General features: G+C 35.5%; 2 protein-coding genes across 5 annotated transcripts; one reads left to right on the top strand and one right to left on the bottom strand.

The window, feature by feature from the left end:
• Positions 1-1,043: 1,043 nt before the first annotated feature.
• Positions 1,044-7,083, top strand: LOC120429115 (mediator of RNA polymerase II transcription subunit 1). Of its 4 annotated transcripts, none has more exons than XM_039594291.2 (6): positions 1,044-1,151; positions 1,556-1,838; positions 1,913-2,046; positions 2,114-2,969; positions 3,028-5,257; positions 5,415-7,083. In XM_039594291.2, exons 2-6 carry the CDS (start codon positions 1,584-1,586, stop codon positions 6,878-6,880), a joined length of 4,941 nt encoding a protein of 1,646 aa, XP_039450225.1. In that variant the 5' UTR covers positions 1,044-1,151; positions 1,556-1,583; the 3' UTR covers positions 6,881-7,083. The 4 variants fall into 4 exon arrangements, with proteins under 4 accessions (XP_039450225.1, XP_039450227.1, XP_052563310.1 ...); XM_052707350.1 differs by having other exon boundaries at positions 1,097-1,292; positions 1,570-1,838; XM_039594290.2 differs by having other exon boundaries at positions 1,097-1,292.
• A 772-nt stretch (positions 7,084-7,855) lies between these two features.
• LOC120429116 (orcokinin peptides type B-like) lies at positions 7,856-14,006 on the bottom strand. Its single transcript, XM_052707104.1, has 5 exons — positions 13,753-14,006; positions 9,159-9,326; positions 8,772-8,826; positions 8,211-8,428; positions 7,856-8,155 (listed from the first exon to the last, which is right to left on the bottom strand). The coding sequence occupies exons 1-5, from the start codon at positions 13,883-13,885 to the stop codon at positions 7,968-7,970; spliced, it is 762 nt and encodes a 253-aa protein (XP_052563064.1). The 5' UTR covers positions 13,886-14,006; the 3' UTR covers positions 7,856-7,967.
• Between the last annotated feature and the right edge of the window lie 6,218 nt (positions 14,007-20,224).

Raw genomic sequence — 20,224 nt, 5'->3', positions numbered from 1 at the left:
TTCTGAAATAAATATTATCTGAATTAAACCTTGACATGAAAATTACATGCCATTTTTGCAGAAAGCAGCATTTTTTGACAAGACGATCTACTGTTCAATATGAACAGTAGATTGAAATGATTGAAATCAAATAAGGTTCTCTAATTTTTTATTTTTTATTTTTGTATGATATCAAAACATTGGTGCCAAAAAGGTAGGAAAATGTATACTTCCGCTCGTATTTCAGGAATTCCCGGGAATTTTACAAATTTCCCGGGAAACGGGAAATATTTTTTCCGAGAAATCCCGGGATTTTTTTTCCCGGGACGGGAAATTGGACGCTCTACTTTGCGCCGTTTCAACCGATTTTTGTTTTCTCGCAAATGAATGGTGATAAGTTGGACATTCAGAAAAAAATAGTTTGGAGCTTAAAGAATCTAGCATATAATTTGATAAAGTCGTATGAAAACTAAAAAAGGCGTTTTGACGGCACCGGTAATTAAAATACGAATTTTTTTGTACCCAAAAAAGTATATCAACCTAAAAAAAAACTTTTAAATCCATTAAATAATAAATGTTATTTTTTGGAATCGACTGCTTTACAATTTTGTAGAAGAGTGTTAACTGTAAAAAAAACTTTTTAAAGATAAAAAAATTAATAAAAATACCCTCTTGGGTTATAGTAGATTTGAAAAGTACATTAAATTTCCCTAATAATGACATGTCCCACGATTTTTACACCTGAATAAAAAAAATTGCAGAGGTTTTATAACTATTTTACTCAAAAGTTTCTTTGGCATCAAATTTCCAAATCATCATGCAAATTATTCGTGATCCCAAAAGACACTTTTCTCTGATTTCTTTGCGTTGGCAGAGAATAATATGATTTATGTTTTGGTAATCAATGTGAATCCTAAAAATAATAAAGAATATTCCATAAATATGCCGGTTAAAAAATATAAGTTGCAATTAAAAAAAAGCTCTTTCGAAGCCAGTCTATAACTAAGCAGCCATTTATGACAGGCAAACCGATGCAGTCTGCAACGCATTTAGTGTTACCAACTGTACGAAACATAACATAACCACCGCTACCTCTATTTTCTTGAATAAGAGCTACCTAAAAAAAGAAGTGAGAGTCGTCAACCATCATGTCATGAATGGCGAACGGAAAGGTGATTTTAGTTTGTTGTCTTCTATTCAGTTGAATATCCGCTTTCGAATAACGATGTGATTAGCTTAACACTTCAAGATGTGGCTTAGTTAATTCTTGAAAATTATCTCGATAATTTGAAGCTCTAAAGTACAGTTACAGTGTAAGTTCGATCGAATGTGGTGCCAATCAAATGGCAAGCGAAGTGAAAAAAAAATTCACATATTTATCCTTTCTGAAGAGACATTAAGTTTTATCTGCTATTTGATGCCATGTCCTGGCTATTGTTATACCATTACTTTATGTTCGAATTCAAATCCCAGACAAATGTGAAGATTAAAAACGGGTGTTCTCAATTTTAGTTTTTTTATTATTTTATTTTGAGAAGCAAGAATTTCATTATAAAATCTGAATTGATTTTTCAAGGTGTCTACTCGCAGAAAACATCATCATAATGTCAACTACTTCAAGCGGTGTCATGATGCACTCTGCTAACGGGAAGCAACAAAAAGTAGAACAAAAAGTTGGAGGACCCACAAAGATGCCGAACTCGGCAGGAACAGCTGGTCCAGGCACTGTCGCTGGTATCGGAGATAAACATGAATCGTGGCAGATGGAACTTTTAATGGAGCGGCTACGGAGTAAGGCCAAATCATCGCATTACAAGTCATTTCCAGAAATGTCCAAAACGGTTCGAATGTCTTTGCTGGTAAGTAAGCTTAAAAAGTTTTGTGTAAGGAAATTGCATTTCTAAAAATATATATGTATATATTTGTCTTATAGGAGAAACGATATGCATTGGATGTCGTGGAAAAATCGAACCTGCAAAAAACATTGGACAGCATGCAGTATTGTATTAAAGTAACTTCACGTCAAGGATTAGTTGAACGATTAGACTGTTTGACAAGGCAACTCGGGTTAGTGCACCTTGCATATTAAAAATCAAAAATGACAACTAATTATGGAAAAAAATATTTATTGTAGACTGAAGCTGAGCGAGGATACGTCAGGTCTTTTTATTTCTTCCGATATGTTCTATCTGGAAATCATTCTTGACCAAAACGGAAAGGTGCAAGATGTAAAGGTGCATCATGAGTGTAAAATGAAGCAGCAGAGTTGCAGTGAACTCGTTTCTTGTCTACAACGAGGAGATTTTGTGGATTTTACTACACAGCTGGAAGGTCTTGCTTCGATATACCAATTGAATGCTGAAAAGAAGATCAAACTGAATGCTTTCGTTGCTCTTCAGGCTTTGGAGACTGATTTATATAATCTTTACTCACTGTCAACACAGCATTTCAATGACATTCATTCATTACTGCTGAAGTCGCCCCTTGGTGTTGTTCAAAAGCGAAGAGGTGGTCATGCAATGAAACTATCTTATTTCGTGACACCTTACGACCTGCTCGACCTAGAAACAAGAATGATGAAACCCCTTAATGTTGATCTAATACTGTCGGAAAAAATTGGATGCAGTGTTGCAGTCAATTTGGAAGCATCAACTGCTAATAAGCTGCAGATTCAACCACTTCTAGTTCAACAAGGAAATTCTCCAGTTTACAGCCCAATAGAAAAGCACAACTCCACTTCGTTACCGGCCACGTTTGTTTTAAAACTCAACAAACCGATGGCCCTGAATGTTAAGATGTTCAAGCAAATTAAAATCATAACGGGCGAGAGCTCAAGTGGATTTATTGATTTAGAAAATTCATCAAGTCTAATACGATTGATTGTTGAATATGCATCAACCGGTGCAGCTAATAACATCGCTAAGGGACTTTTCGTTACACTGCCTGACCAACACCATTGTTACTACATGAATGAAAACAAAAATCTCGAAGTAATGTACAATCTTCATGCATACAAGATCATAAACTAATTTCGTTCAATTATTTCAGGGTATCGTTGTAAGCAGCATTCCATTCACCGAGCCACAGCACGTTTCTAAAATATTAGTGTTTTTGCGACAACAAGCATTGTTCAACCAGCTGCTTTCCAGTTGCATTCGAAATAATAGCTCAACCAACACTCGAACAACTGACCATGACCAGCTGTTAGTGTTTGAAGTCACGGCATTATCCTGTCAGTACATCACGATATCACTTGAGCATCCTTTCGACGAATCTTTGGCCATGGTAGAGTTTGACCTGAGAAATTCAATGGCAATACAAGTACGTGTGTTCTGCAACGGTTATGAAAGTGATGAGCGCATCTCGAAACATGTATCAATTGTCGTGCAACGTACGATGTCAATTCCGGTTACACTGAGAGCATTGATCAAGATTTGGGAAGAGGACTTTGAAGCCAAATTCAAAGGCAAGCTTAGTTCGAATGCTGGAGGAAATGGATGCATCGATGAAGTAAATTTTAGTTTGCCTATGGGCCCAGATGATGGTGGTGGGAGTGGGCCAGGTGGAGGAGGCGGTGGCAATGGTCTTGGAATGAATGGTCAACACACTACCGGCATGAACGGAAGTGGATCCAGCCATCAAGAGTTTGTAGATGCTAAGAAGATCAAGTATGAAACCCAAGATCTATCCAAAAAACGACGTGTTGGAGAGGATTTTCGAAACAGCCCAAAGAGTAATAATATGGAAAAATCGCTCAAGAGCGAAGTGAATGTAGCAGATGATGATGATTGTGACGAGTCGAACAACAGTGACTCGAATAACTCTTTGGGTGGAAATCAAACAACAACAACAACACAACATGTATCATCATCGTCAGCATCAATATCGTCATCGGGAAAACATACTCCCACATCACCGTTTGCATTGGGTATTGGAGAAGACGGATTTCGAAACAAGTATACAGGAAAAATGAACAGTCTTAACTCAAGTCCCGATACGATTCGCAAAAATTCCGAGGCAACTGATTGTTTAGAACCCACTAAACCAATCAATCAGACGTCGGCTTCAAACCCAGAAGACAGTAATTTGACTGTGAGTATTACGACGATAGAAGTGGGAAAGCAGAACATGTCTTCGAGCTCCGTTCTCAGCAACATAAATTTAGATAAACGACCTGGTATAGAAATTATACCATTATCGACTTCAGCCACCAGTATACCATCTTCAATCACTATAACACCTATTCCAGTAGAAAACTGTGCGGGGCCTTCTAAAAGTAGCAGTAGTGATAAAAAGCTTAGTGGAAGCAGCAGCTCTAGTAGCAGTTCAAACCGCAAGAATAGCGATAGCAAAACTGAATCGGATAGAGCCAAGCTCGAAAAGAAGAAAAAACGAAAGCATGAAGAGCATCAATCTCAACTGCAAATGGGGCCGCCGCATAAAATTCTATCCAAAAATGTGTCTACCGATGGGCCAACATCGCCATCTGGAGGAAGCCGAAAAATTTCAATCTCTCCAGTACCACCAAAAACTGGTAGCTCATCAAGTCCGAGGCATTCACCAGTACATCACAGCAGCCCCAAACATCAGGGAAGCTATGGAACTTCGTCGCCAAAACATATTTCCGGTGGTAGTTCTGGTGGTGGAAAGCCAAGCATGTCGGCTCTAAAATCTGCTGCTAGTGGTGGATCTCCAAATTCTAAATCATCCTCAGGAAGTAGTACAGGCAAAGATGAAGGTTCTGGAGTATTTTCCACGGGAAACACGAACAAAAGCAGCAGTAGCAGTGGTTCCTCTTCATCTAGGGATCGAGATCGTGACCGCGAACGAAGTGATAAAAAATCCGTTTCTAATCCAAAACTTAAAACACCAGCGGTTAAATTGAAACAGTTAGACTTGGCAACTTGCGGGGCTTCACTAAGTGCTGGCGTGCAACTTGAGCTCATAAATAGTAACAGTAGCGGAGGAAGCAGTACTGGAAGCAGCAGCATAGATTATACTGACAACAGTTTATTTGCGTCATCAGACATGTCCAAAAATTCATCAGTGGCAGCTGCTTCAACGGCCGGCATGCTCCTGTTACAGCAGGCAATGAAGAACCGAAAAAGCTCTCTCAGCGCTGTGATTGATAAGCTCAAATCAGCACAAAGTGGCGATGAAAGCTCATTGATGTTATTGCCCGAACTAGCTCAGCAAGCAGGTTTCACGTTAAAGGAATCATCTGGCTCAAACAAAGTTGCCTCATCATCAAGCGCCAGCCCAACAACTATGGTTTCAAGTGAGTTGACCCATTATTATCGCAAGTGATAGATCGGGAGTTCAATCCTCTGCTCAGACCGTTTCCCCTCTGGATTCGATATTCTTCGAGGGTGTTCGCTTCAGATTAACATTTTTTGACTCCCTAATGAATATAATTTTATGTTGTGCTTCCACAGACATCCATGGCCATACTTCCTCATCAGCGTCAGCAACAGGAGCATCCTCATTAACTAACACAGTTGCTGCATTGGGTACTCAGTTGTCTTCAACGACCTCTCCTGTCCATGGAAAAAGCTCCGAATATTTGGTAAAGCCAAGTTCAGATGGAATGAAGTTAACAATCCAAAACAAAAAAGGATCAAAAAGCAGTCTTTCTTCATCATCTACAAACTCAAAAAGTAGCTCAAAGTCTGGTCTAAAGCCAGGAGTATCCAGTGGACCAGGCTCCAAAAAATTACAGAGCTCTCAAAGTTTCAGTGGAAGTTTTTCCTCTGTTTCAAGCAGTAGCAGCAAATCAGGATCATCCACAAAATCATCATTTCAAAAGTCAAACTCCTCCAGTTCACTGTCAAATTCGAGTGGATCGCTAAAATCATCATCGAAGTCTGGGTCAGGTTCTTCTTCGAGTGGTAGTAGCAGCAAGGATAAAGCAAGAAATAGTTCCAAATCTTCTTCTTTGATTTCATCTAATGCTATGACCCTCGCATCGCAAGCAGCTGCCAATGCAGCTGTTAATGCAAATGCATTGAACGTTATGAAAATGCTCGGTATAACTTCGTCCATTCAAAATATGGAGGGGTTCGTGAAAACTTTGGATACCAAATTTCAAATTCCCAAACTATCGGCAAGGTCAGCATCGAGCGGAAATGACTTGGATAAAATTAAAGAATTGAGAGCAGTATCTGCTCCAACTACTCCACTGCAGAATATGAGTCAGTCACCAACTGGAATCAACGACTTTTCATTGCCTTTCAATAAACTACCAGGAGATGTTTCTCCATTACATTCTGCAATGCTTCCAAATGTCATGCAAAAAATGTTTGCCGGACACGACAATGCGATGTTACTTCGAAGATCACCAAATTTAGATCACCAAGCTAGCAACGATGGATTCCCATCCCAACACGGTAAAGGATCGACGCCACCTACTCCAACAATATCTATTCCACCACCTTTTCCGTCACCGGTGGGACTTCAGAGTCATGCAATGGATTTTTCCAACAGCAGCGATTCTATAGACAATAGTAATCTTATGCTTCCACCAACAAGACCAAGCAGCACCATGTCGAACCATAGCTCATCTGACAAACTCATCGATGCTACCGGAGGTAACAACTCCATGGACAGCTTTTCGAGCTCACCTTCAGCACAAGCTATAGCAGCCGCCGCTGCTCAATTCATCAACAAGCTTGATAATACTCAACAACTTGTGGCGGCATTGAAAAATCATCATTTAAACGCATTGAGCAATGCTGCTGCAGCCGCCGCATGTAGTTCTTCGGGATCTGGATCTGTTACCTCTCCAACATCGGTATCTGTGCACATCATGAAATCTCCTGCTCCGAGCCCACTAGGAATGCCTGGAAATAGCGTTGACGATGATCTAATGGACGATACGCTAGTTCAAATTGGAGGAAAATGACAATATAGCTTCTCTGTCTACGTTTATGTTTGTAAATATAGGTATCAATCGGTTTGGCTTAGTTCTAATTTTTAATAGTTAATATACATAATTTTAATACAGGCCATTTTGAATAATGTATATCCTGGCTGCAAACAGCAAATTCAAAGTTTTGCATAATTTTGACATACCATGTCAGAAAAAATAAAGTGATTTATACTTCAGTTTTCAGTTTTTGCTTGTCAAGGCGGCGATGAAATGTAAGAAAATGAAAGCTGCATTATTCTTCGAAGAATTAAATGGAAAATCTGTTAAAAAAAAACGGTACAATCAATTTAAATCACCATTTTTGCAGTTTGCGCGTCTATTCAAAACAAAAAAAGTCTGAAAGCGTCTTCTTTTATTCTTCTCAGCAACAAACATGTTTATAAATTAGCGAAGCAAAACAATAAATATAATTTTTGTCGAAAATTGATTGTTACATTTTTTTCAATTCAGCAAACGTAATTCATAATTGAGATTAAAAAAATGCTTAAAAATATAAGTTAATAAACAGTAAAAAAACATTATAGGATCGAAAAAATATATTTAATTTCTGAAACACCTAATAAAGAACACAATTTAGAAAAATATTTTATTTTCTCTCTTTTTTCGAACCCCCAACTTTGTGCTCATTCCATACTAGAAAGCTGACTTATCCTAAACCGGACCCAAGCAAAAAGAAATAACCCCGTCATTTTTTTTAATATTTAAATACGCAATTCTTCAAAACATTTTAGACGGAAAAAAAACCTTTGCTTGTGTTTAATTTATTCATTTTATTAATTTGTTTAGTTTACAGAAGAAGTAACCTTCTTTGATTTCTAGCATAAACAATCTCTAAACTATTTTGTTTAATTCATCCAGTGGATATAATTCACCTGTAAAGTACAATAGTATTGCACGTAATTTACTTCTGAAATGGAGTCCTAGCTGATGTTACTTGAACCAGTAGCCTAATTGATTGTATTACGTCTCTCCTTACAAAGACGTATTTGCGTCTATGAATGTATTTCTTGCCATTTCTTTTTTTTTTTTTACTTTTTGATCAACACAACAAAATTATCTTTTATTGCGAATATTCATTGATAACGGCCATTTCATCACCAAGGCTGCTAGCTTGCTTAACAGATCCCCCTAATTCTTCCACTTCTCGAAAAGGACGTTTGTTAAATTTTCCATACCGATCAATCTCGTCGAAGTTTCGTTTCACGTAGTCCACCATATTTCTGTCATGATTCAGCCGTGAATTGAAGCCTAAGTAATAAAATATGTTAAATGTATATATTTGTACTAATGCATCATAACTTACCAGCCCATCGATCAATTTCATCAAAGTTACGCTTAACTTGACTTACTTTATCAAATTGATCCATAAAGTCAATGTTTCTTTTACCACTAAACTTGGAGTATCTATCGATTTCATCGAAATTACGCTTATCATACATCGGAGCCAATCCACGTGCATAATAGTTGTATAGCAATGTGCGACGGTCTGAGTTATTCAATGAGCGTTTAGGTTTTGGCGAGCTTTACAATTAGAAAGAAAAAAAATCACAATTTAGTTAGTCTTATTTCAACAGTAATCAATCGAAACAAGGTCTAATGATAATAAATAATTTTGAAAACAGCAAAGGATAAAACCATATTTATAGCAATACTTTAAAATATTTCAATACTTTTTGAGAAAAAATTACAAAATAAGTCGTTTCTAATTTTTCAACAGAGAACTTTGATTACATTTTTAGTATCAAAATTTTCGTTTGAACTCAGAAAAAAAATAAAATATTAAGTTTTATTACTTTTTTTTCAAATCAATATTAACAATAAAAAAAACAATAAATTGAATTTTATTATCATTATATCTATTTACCTTACTTCTTTTTCACCATATCGATTCTTCAGATTTGATTGAGTATTTGGAAAAGCTAAATTAATAAAATAGATTAATGCTATTTCTCACATAACTGAATGAAACAAAAAATGTAAGATTTTTGATTTTTATTCATTGAGGGTACGAAATATATGGATTGTATGATAATAATTCATAACGTTCTTTTGTCTCCTCTTACACTACACCGTGTACGTTTTATTTCACTTATGTCATCCCGAAAAGGATGATTTACTCTGTATGTTTATAATAGAAACTCATTCACAACCTTTGGACTCACTGAAAAATAGCAGACAAAATAATTATGAATGATAGCAGCTTAGAATTGACACGCATTCCAGTTCTCAAAATCCGATTAAAATTATTTTTTCAATAAGTTTCCGCCTCCAATAGAGTCCAGCGACCGTTTCAGTAAATTTCCTCCCCCAATTGAATCCAGCGAGCGTTGGTTTCGGCCGAACGTGTTTGGACGAATTACTTCAGCCAGACTCAGTGGTACTCCTTCATTGAGCAACACTCGGTTGAAGTACAGGTACTCTGGAGAATCGTCGTAGAGTAGAATTCAAAGTAGAAATTAATCCTTGAGGTATTTAAAGCATGTTGATCTCCAAGTGAATGATTCAATGACACAGATATCACAAAACATGATGAGACAATCACATAACACGAAACAGTAATTTTGGTACATAAATTTTTCTGATGTCTTCAAAAAATCATGCCAATAAAATGCAAATTCAATCACTATCAAATTGTTTACCTTATAATTTCCTATTGTTTTATATTTAAAATTCAAAACATTCAAATTGTTTAATTTTAAAGTACAAGAGTTTCTTTGAAGGCACTGCACTTTGCGTGTTTCGTGCATATGTTTATGCAGTTGAAACTGAAAGTGCATAAGTAAGCGGCTGCCAAGAAAATATGTATGTACATGAAAACAACATCAAACAGCACAGCTTGATTCTTTCTAGCATTGAAACCTGCCATAGGTTGATATACGTGAACGAGGAAAGAAATTGAAGAAATAACAACTAGCCGATCTGCACCAAATGTCCTTAATTGATCCCTTTTACGTATCGTTCACACGAACAATGCTGGCTGTATCCTTAATTAGCATGAAAAAATATTTGGTCCTGGGAAGGTGCTGGGAAATTCCGCAACATGCCAGACATTCTACCGTTTCTACTTTAATCAGTCAATTTTGACATCAAGTCTCGAAACATCTCCCTGTTAAAAAGGAGCTGATGAACATAATGATGCTAACAGATACAATGTCCGTTGTGAAAAGAAAAAGTTTTACCCTAAACCTTGCGCAGCTGTACAAAGACACACACAGCATCTGCAACAGATGGTGTCGTAATTTCTTAAGCAACTTTTTGACTTTTTATCACAAATACCTTCGCTAAGGTAAAAAAAATGTTTTCGCACGCTTTTAGACCTGCCGTTAAGTTGAGCCATCGTAAAATACTCATCCTCGAGATTATGCGGCACTTAATAGATTACAATTTTTATTTTATGGTATCAAGAGTAAAACGAGCCACAATTTATGTGGTTAGTAGCCAAAGAAAGTGGTGAGCAAATCTAGTTATTAGTTCCTGGTGTATGCAAGATAGGGTGATAAGTACCCGCCCAACCGCTACCCCCTACTTCTTACGGTTTAATATTTATTTTGATAATGTTGCAAATTTATACTCAGTAGCAAAAGCCACAAAGAATTGAAATTTTTTAAGATGATTTTACTTTGGCAATCATTATACTTTGAGATGAATCTCCGAAAATATTAATTAACAACATTAATTATATAACATTAATTTATATAAGTGACACTGAGGCTGTTAAAAAAGGCAAAAACGCCTTTATCAAATGACTGTAACTGTTGTTAAACTGAGTGAATTCATTTGCATGCTTACTGTGCTATATTATTTTTAAGAACACTGTGCCACTTGTTCAACAACATTTAAATGTAAGAAGATCTCACTAAAACAAAGCATTCGCTAATTTGTCAAACATAACAACAAAAATCCGCTCAATGTTGTTCTGCTTCATTTGTAACAAGATACAAAATACTTTTATTTTCTTTGTACCTATGTTGGAAGCTTGACAAACATCAGGAAGATCAATCATCTCAGTTTCAAGACTGCTTTTCTCAGCTTTTCTTCTGCTTACCTCTGGAGGGCAAATTCGCAATTATAATGTTTTTCTATGTTTGCATTTACATTTCTAACCCAATCCCTAACAAGCACGCTGCTTTTGGCGTGTAATATCTCAAGAAGATAGTACTGCTTTTGAAAGTGGTTTTATTTTAATATTCAAGCACAATTATTCATGCTGTTCTGTACTGTAATTTTCCAAGATGTTAATAATTCATCAAATAATGCATGTTGAGAAAATGTATCAGTGGGGTTTTGAATGTTTTTCTGCTTCTGTCCTACTTTATCCATTAGAAATTCAAGATTAAAATGGACTTGTGGAGGTTTTTTGTGGAAAGATCAAATACACCAAATTTTCCGTCCTGAGTCAGAATTGAATCCTTCACCCAAAAATAAAAAAAATGATGTATTGGACCTTTAAAAAAAGAGCAGTTCTCACAGATTTCGGTCATTCGATTTTTTATTTTTATTTAATCCGACTGAAACTTTTTTGGTGCCTTCGGTATGCCCAAAGAAGCCATTTTGCATCATTAGTTTGTCCATATATTTTCCATACAAATTTGGCAGCTGTCCATACAAAAATTATGTATGAAAATTCAAAAATCTGTATCTTTTGAAGGAATTTTTTGATCGATTTGGTGTCTTCGGCAAAGTTGTTGGTATGGATACGGACAACACTGGAAAAAATGATGCAAGGTAATAAAAAATTTGGTGATTTTTTATTTAACTTTTTGTCACTAAAACTTGATTTGCAAAAAAACACTATTTTTATTTTTTTATATGTTTTAAAGGACATCAAATGCCAACTTTTCAGAAATTTCCAGGTTGTGCAAAACATCTTTGAGCGAGTTCTGAATTTTTAAATCAATACTGATTTTTACAAAAAATCGAAAAGTTGGTCGCAAAAATTTTTCAACTTTTTCAATCAAATTTGCAATCAAAAAGTACTCAAGTGAAATTTTGATAAAGTGCACCGTTTTCAAGTCAATCCTTTCTTAGGTGACTTTTTTGAAAATAGTCGCAGTTTTTCATTTTTTTTTTCAATTAATGCACATGTTTGCCCGTTTTTGAAATAAATATTTTTGAAAAGCTGAGAAAATTCTCTATATTTTGCTTTTTTTAAACTTTGTTGATACGTTCCTTAGTTGCTGAGATATTGCCATGCAAAGGTTTAAAAACAGGAAAATTGATGTTTTCTAAATCTCACCCAAACAACACACCATTTTCTAATGTCGATATCTCAGCAACAAATGGTCCGATTTTCAATGTTAAAATATGAAACATTCGTGAAATTTTTCGATCTTTTCGAGAAAAATATTTTCAAAACTTTTAAACAATGACTAACATTTTAAAAGGGCATAATATTGAATCCAGTTTCAGTCGGATTAAAAAATACAAAAATGAAAATTTAAGAAAAAATACAGATTTCGTAGAGAATTGTTCAAAACTCAAGAATTTAAAATAATATCAATAGATGGATCTGCATGCCGCTTCAGGATAAAATTGTTTTTTTTTTTTAATTAAGAATTTCAATGAAATTTGGTTTCCTCATAAAAAATAAGTTCGATTTCCTACAATTTAGAAACTGTTAACGTGACGATTTCCATAACTAAAATCATGATCGAAAATATAAATTTGCTTCACTGACATAGTAATCTACCAAGGTGTACTACTTTTGTGACAATTCTGTTGTCAAAATATCATACTCATTTAAAAATATGTAGAATGTTCTCAGGACATTAATGATCACATCATAGGATTATATACACTTCAATATTAAGAAATATATTAGATTTTGAGTAAATTTTGTATTTAATTAATTTAATTAAATAAACTTTTATAAATATATGTAAAATTTTTGTCAGTTATAAAATATTTAAACAACATACTTTTTTTATAAATAAAATTAATACAGCTGCGAAATAAACTATTTTTATTTTTTCGTGAAGATCAATTAAATAACTCATAAAGACTATAAATTCAAACATTTGTCCGAGATACATTCAGTCACAGATGAACTTTCAGATGGATGTTTCCTCAGTGCAGCCAGGTTTTATGGATCGTTCGCAAATAATGTTCTTTGATTTCTGAATTCATGTTTTAAGGCTATAACAAACTATCGAAACTCTCCCTCTCTCTCTCTATCTCCTTCTTCTTCTTGAAACACACGATTGGTGTAATTTTTGAACGACCCCTTGCACACTTAATGATGGAACGTGTCGCCTGCTAAATGACTGTGCTGCATGTATTTCCAGTTAATCAAATGATGTCACAGGCTCCTTATTGCTTTTGTCGGTATGGTCAAGCCTTTATTTAGTAATTTCGACCAAGTTCAACACGACCGAATTTTAAAAAGAAATCCAACATGAAATATCTGCAAAAGACATTGATCCGGAAACAAATTTCAACAGGATTTGGCTCTTCTACTGAATGTCCCATCATCTCAAACAGAAACCGCCGTGTCAGCCAATGGGGCGGAAATTAAAAAAGGCACATTTTTTGTCGGTCTCTGAGATTCCTTTGTGAAAACATACGGACGGTTGTCTCGGGAAAGTGGGTGATTATGCTCTTCACTGTTGCCTGTGGTCATTTTGCAGTCGTGATTACACGTGAGTTCACTTGACAGTTGGTAGGTCACAGGAAGATTGCTTACGTAAACTCAAGTCGTTACTTTTTTTTTGCACGTTTCCTTTTCACAAAACCTAATTCTTACTAGAACAAAGTATGTTTAGGAGACATTCACAACTTTCACAAAGACGTACACTTGTGATATGCGATGTGCGACCGTTGCATATTATGAAAAATATTTAATTTACCATCGTTCAGCTGTTTCAGTTGTTGCAGTTTGTACATCAAATCCTCAACATCCTGGTCCTTAACTGGAAGTGCACTGGTCCAGTTCAGGCTGGCCAAGAAAACCACAGCACAGACAACGAAGATTTTAGACATGATGTCACTTTGTAGGATTGCTTTTTTTTTCTTTGTAAGCTTAAAATCACTCTTGCCTAACACAGGAATACCGATGTTTATCGGCCAACGAATGTATCTTGATTGTTGGCCTATCAGCCTGGCAGGATCCTTTTTATACGTTCTCTCTCGAAAGGCCACCAGATAACACTGCTCTCTGGTAGATGCTAGCCGCCTGTTGCCGTATGATTGTGGAAGGTGGTTAGCACCGTTTCTTCCTACCAACCTAATTGCTGAGTAGCTGGCACCACTGCTAAGCACGCGCAAATCAGCAAAGCAGTTTTGAGCAGGAATGAAAATAAGAACAAAAACACTTTCTCCTGACCCGAAAGGATAATAAAAAAAAACTAGAAAATGCAGCTCATCAGTGTGCTTTTTTATCAATGAGAAATTGCTGTGATGAGTAGGTACATGAATAATAATTTAATTTGAGCGATAGCTGTTATCACTGATTTAGTAGCAATAATATAATTGTAGAAAATTGCTGCAAACTTGATCAAACATTTTTCAACACATTTAATATGAACTCCTAAGATTTGACTTTGACTTGAAATCAAAGTGATCAAAACAAGTTTCATTTGAATGTGTGATTGCCTGCGTAATCTTTATGAGAAGTTTTTCCTGTGATGCAATTGTGCTAAATATAGTAAAGAAATCAAAAAATTGAGATCAGGAAAAAAAAATCACTAACGGCTATCCGCTTGACTTTTATTCTCTTTAATAATTAGTATCAGTTATTTCTCAAACGAGACAACTCCCCTCTTATAATTTGAATTATTTTGCACCGTGTTCATTAGACTGCAGCGTAGGCTGGATCAAATCAAACATTTTAGCTATTATAGCCATTAGGAGTGGCCGCGTCATTAATATATCAATTAGGGGGGATCGTTATAATGTGATGATATGGTAACATACTGTTAACATTCGTCCATTGTCATAAAGACCTGAAAGCATGTGTTGTTTTTTTTTTTCGGCGATAGCCCTTTTGTATTAAGTAGTTATACGGCGTAGCACTTGCTCCATCAATCCACTTGAGTTTTAAAACGGCATTTTTATCATCACCTCATCTTTGTGTTTGCTTTTCACTTCAGGGGGTGCGAAAAAATATTGAATTTTCTGAGAATTTGAATACCATTTCGTTTGTTAAAATAAGAGACAATGTGAATATACTTGGTCCTGAAACAGTTAAGATGATTAAAGGCAATTTGAAGTCCATTAAAAACACCACATTTTAGATAATTTTGAAAATTTGGCAAACATTAAACAAAACCTACTTGAATCAAAATGTATAAGTTCGTAAGTTGGAGTGCTGATAATGGAAAATTTTTAAAATCAAAAAATGAAGAAAACAAGTATGTAAAACACGTATTTTTTTATCAAACTATTTCGATTGTACATCTTTGATTCGCACGTGTTTGCGTGTCCAGAAGAAAAAGACACAAAAGCTCAAACATTCATTTCTTCAGCCAATCTCCATAGTTGAGCAGTTGACACGTTCGTACTTTCCATTTATCAGTCTTTAAAGGTGTGAAAGTTACTTTTTTGTTGTTTAACATATTATACATTGCATATTTCAACTACAAAACCATCTCCATAACACAAATCACATATGATATACCAAATGAGAATTAGCTAAATATACTAAGCTGCAATTATTGCACCATGGGTGTCCTGATTGTAGTATACCATAATCATAATTAGTAATGGCCATCCACAGGCATAATGGGAAGAGTCTCACTGTGATCGTGATTAATTTTGTCTTGTCATCCACATTCAAATTGGATTTGAATTTGGTTTGAGTAATGGGGGAATATATGGAGGAACTCGAAATTTTTTTGCACCGGAAATAGATTTTTTTAGGTTAGGTTTTGTTCCACGAACTTTTTTGGGTTGCGTTGCACGACCGATCTGAGTCCGTATTCGGATTCAGGAGATAATTTTCGACCTTAGTACGACCTACCTGGAGGGGGAAAAGTCAAAATAGTCTCGAAAACCGAGTGAGAAATCTGGGGTCTGAGATGGAAAACAGCATTTTTGACGGTGATGCAACTGTTTGCTAGTCTTGGGATGTTCTAGACTTTTGTTCGCAAGTGATTTAGTAGTTTATTTAAATCAAATCAAATTCAAAAAAATTATTCGCTCTACAGCATTGCCTTGGCGTTCTCGATTGCGAGATTCCTACTCGAAGCTAAGTGTCCGAAGGCTTGATTGTTGAGGCAATTGCAAACCTCTTTTTACACCTTAGCTTCCATCCACCCCGGGATTCGAACTGACGACCTTTGGATTGTTAGTCCAACTGCCTACCAGCGACTCCACCGAGGCAGGACCCAGGGAGACGACTCCTACACCTGGAGTGAGCTAACGACCTAACCTTTTAGGTTAGTCCGGGGCCAACATTTACTTCCCGTCCGACGGAAGGCGTGATCAGACAAATCTCGTCTCGAAAAATGCCACCGGGACCGTCTGGGATCGAACCTAGGCCGACTGGGTGAGAGGTAATCACGCAGTTTATGTAACAAGTTGCAAATAGAAGATTTTGCAAATAGTAGTTTATGCAACAAGTTGCAAAAAGAGGATTTTTTCAGCACGAGTCGTACATATATCCAACGAGGTTCACCGCGTTGGATAAATACGAAGAGTGCTGCAAAAATCAAGTTTCGCAACGAGTTCCATACAACATTTTTTGGAATTCCGAAAAACACCCATTGAGTGAAATTTTAAGTCAAATTTTCATGTATTTTGTCAATAAATCGTTTAAATCAAAAAAAGTTTAAAAGTGTTACTTTTCGAAACATTTCAGTAGAACTTTTCAGCATTTATTTTGAAAAGTGTTGCTATTCGATTCTGTTATTTTTGGTACAGAAAAGTAGGCTATTTCGTCGTTCAAGAATGACAGGAAAAGTAAGTAGTCTCGACGGAATTGCAAAAAAGTAGCTTACAACATTTTTTGCAATTCCAGAAAAAATGCTTTTTGAATGGAATTTTATGTCAAACATTGCAATTTGTGACTTTTCGATACCAGTGCTGAAAGTTCAAGGTTAAACTTTTCAGCACTGCTATTGAAAGGTATCCACGGTGTATTTTTTAGAACAACCAAATGATAAAAAATTCGGTATGTCTGATATTTGGCACAGTGAAAGAAGGGCACTTTCCCGACATTTTGCGGGGTATACCGAAATATTTCGTCGGGGGGTCTAGTGCAACTTTTGTTTTTGAAGATTTTTTTTTCGTTTTTATGGGATTATTTGTTCAAAAAAGTCAAGATAAAATTCGGTTGCATTTGCATTTGGTGTTGTTTTGTTTTGGTGCAGTCATGTTGATATCACTAAAACTTCTTATGAATATTCCTTCGGGACTCCTAACCAACTTTATTTGACCAATTTTATGGACCTCCAAATAAAAAAAAAATCGAACCAAAATGTACCAGATTTCAAGCTTTCATTGAAATTACCCCAAAATCAAAGCTGGAAACTCCGATACGACCGAAAGTTTATCTTTTCTTTGTACAATTTGTCATGAAATAATAGCAACACATTGCCCGGATACAAATTTGAGCATTTTAAAAGTGGCAAAACATTAGTAATTAATATGAATTTATTTATGTAATAAGCTGTGTATTACCTAATGGTCTCGAAAATTAATGTTTTTCTATCCACTTGCCAATAACCCATTTACTTTTTAATAACATTGGAGGAATCATTCACATTGTAAATAAAACTGATGTTCTGAACAAGTTTCCATGAAATAGGTATTCAGTTTTGGTTGAATATAAGCATGTGATATGCCCATTGTCCTGACTTTGTTATGTGGGACGTTTCCATATTTTATTTTATTGTCACAGGCGGACGATGAGCCAATGCGCTACTAAGAGATTTTTTTGCTATTGTTGATGTTAATTTGTTATTAAAACATAAAAAATTATAGGCAATTTCGTCGTATTTTAAAATGAGATAAAACATACTTAACCCTCTACAGGCCAATTTTTTTGTTGATTTTTTTTTATTTTTCCCGTGTTCAGGAGGTCATTTTTGGCAATTTTTGTTCTACGAAAAACTTTACTTCTCTTGTGTCATGTTTCTCTTGTTTTATTTTTAGTGTTTTAATTTGCATTTATCTTGCTTACTTTATGTCTGTTTTTTTTGTAGTATTTGACCCATTCTACCACCTCATATCATTACATTTTGCCTATCTATTTTTTCATGTTTTTACAGTCACTTTTTCAATTTTTTGCTAGTTTTTCACATTTTCTGCTATAAAATGGCATCATTATATTTAAATTGTAAAGAAGGCGTAGAGGCATAGTCAGGGACACTACAAAAATTACTGCATACTTCTTTTTACCTCAAATATAGGAAATTTTAGTATAAAAAAACAGCCAAAGTTGACCCCTTAAAAAATTACATTTTTAAAAACATTGTCAAAGTCACATAAAACAAGTCAAACCTCTAACCCTAAAATTTTCTCAAATTTTAAGAGTTCTTCTTTCCAATGCTTTTTAAAGATCAACAATTTTTTGATCGAAGCCCACCATATTTTTTAGCTTCTTACTTTTCCCACCCACTGAAATCATGGGTTTTCCCCCGTCCCAAACTCACTTCTCAGTTTCGATCGCGGGGAGCCTCCGTAAGTTTGCGCGTATGCGGTGTCATCGGCAAACCAAAAAAACACATACAGACACACTTTTTATCACTTCACTCTCGCCGACGATCATCGAGAGTAATAACGGAACAGCACCAACACAAACACTTCTCTTTTTGCAAAAGGCCTCGGCTTGGCAAAAGTGAGAAAAAAAAATGGCCGCTTTGAGAATGGCCGATCTTCGACCAATTCAAACACTGAATTATAGAATTTTTCACAAGAATTCCCGGAAAATTTCTTCTGAACGGCCTTCTTCGGATGGTTTGCCCAGAGCAGGTACAAATGGTTCAACATTTGCCGGGAGAGTCAAACATTTAATGGCCATGGACAATCACCACCCAGTCACTGCACCAGTTCCAATAGGAAATTCTAGCATGAATTTTCGGATCATTTTTGCAAGATTCTGGCAGAGCAAGCTGAAATGTATCCAAACTGTTATATTATGGCAGATATTGAGAAAGCTTAGCTTAAAAGCTTTTCTGGGCAAGTGCGAAATATTTCTTTGAAATGTTTCCAAAGTGGTGTATTATGGCAGATGGTGAGAAAGCTGAGATAAAAAGCTTACCTGAACGTGTCAAAGTTTTTTTTATGGCATATCGAATATACTACATTTCTTCAGATAGGGGAAATGTTCCAATGTTAACAACATTTGTATTTTCACCAATGCATAATAGGAAATTTAATCTCAGCTCTCAAATACGTTATGCTCCAGGGGGTGGGGGTTTGAGCGAGTGTGACAGCCATGTTAAAAGCTATAGGAGAAGCGTCACAAAAAAGGGGGTGAGCAGAGAATTTTTGCTGATTATGACAATGACAACGTTTTTTATTATGAAAAATAATCAAAAAACGATCGAACAAATTAGTTGGCCGAAAATTAAAAATGGAGATGGGGAAAACGAAAGTTGTTATATTTTAACAACTGTATTTTCCTGTTTTCATGAAAAAAATATTTCAGTACTTACTGTTAAGGACATCATAATCGCCAATGGGAATGAGAAAAAAAACTTTTAGTGATATGTGCTGAAACGAGTTTAAAGCAATTGAATAATTAGCATTTTTTTAAATAATGAATATTACGTCTCGCTCTTTAATAAGAACACATGTGTTGATAAATATGATTTGATTTGTGGCTATTGTTTTATATGATAAACAATATCTCTGCATCGTTAAAAAACTTTTTCCAAGTTTTAGTTGGAAATCAAGCGCATTGAGTCATGAAGTATCTTCATGAAATTTTCAGAAGTGATAGCAATTAAGAGAAACGATTTTAAAACGACATACCTTTGGCTAATTTTTCACGTCAAACATGAGATGAAAAAAATCATCTGACTTAATCCATGGGACCATCCATAAACCACGTGGACATTTTTTTGGGAATCTCGAACCCCCCCCCCCCCCTTTTTTTGTATGGTGCGTGGACAATCGCCATACCCCTCCCCCCCCCCCTAAAGTGTCCACGTGGTTTATGGATGGTCCCCATTCAAATTTTAGAAGAAGACACGCAGCGTGAATGATTTTTTTTTTCAGAGTCTTCTGCATAGTTGTTGCCATAGTTTTGGAACATTTGAAAAAAAAAAAAGTAAACTAATAATAACTTTGTCTTGAAAAAGTAATAAAATATCAATGTTGAAAATTAATAGAAAAAGTTTGTAAACAGACAAAAAAATAATTAAAATCAATTGC

The sequence above is a fragment of the Culex pipiens genome, chromosome 2 (assembly GCF_016801865.2).
Source record: "Culex pipiens pallens isolate TS chromosome 2, TS_CPP_V2, whole genome shotgun sequence".
Taxonomy (NCBI): Eukaryota; Metazoa; Arthropoda; class Insecta; order Diptera; family Culicidae; genus Culex; species Culex pipiens.
This window is presented reverse-complemented; position numbering and strand designations above follow the sequence as displayed.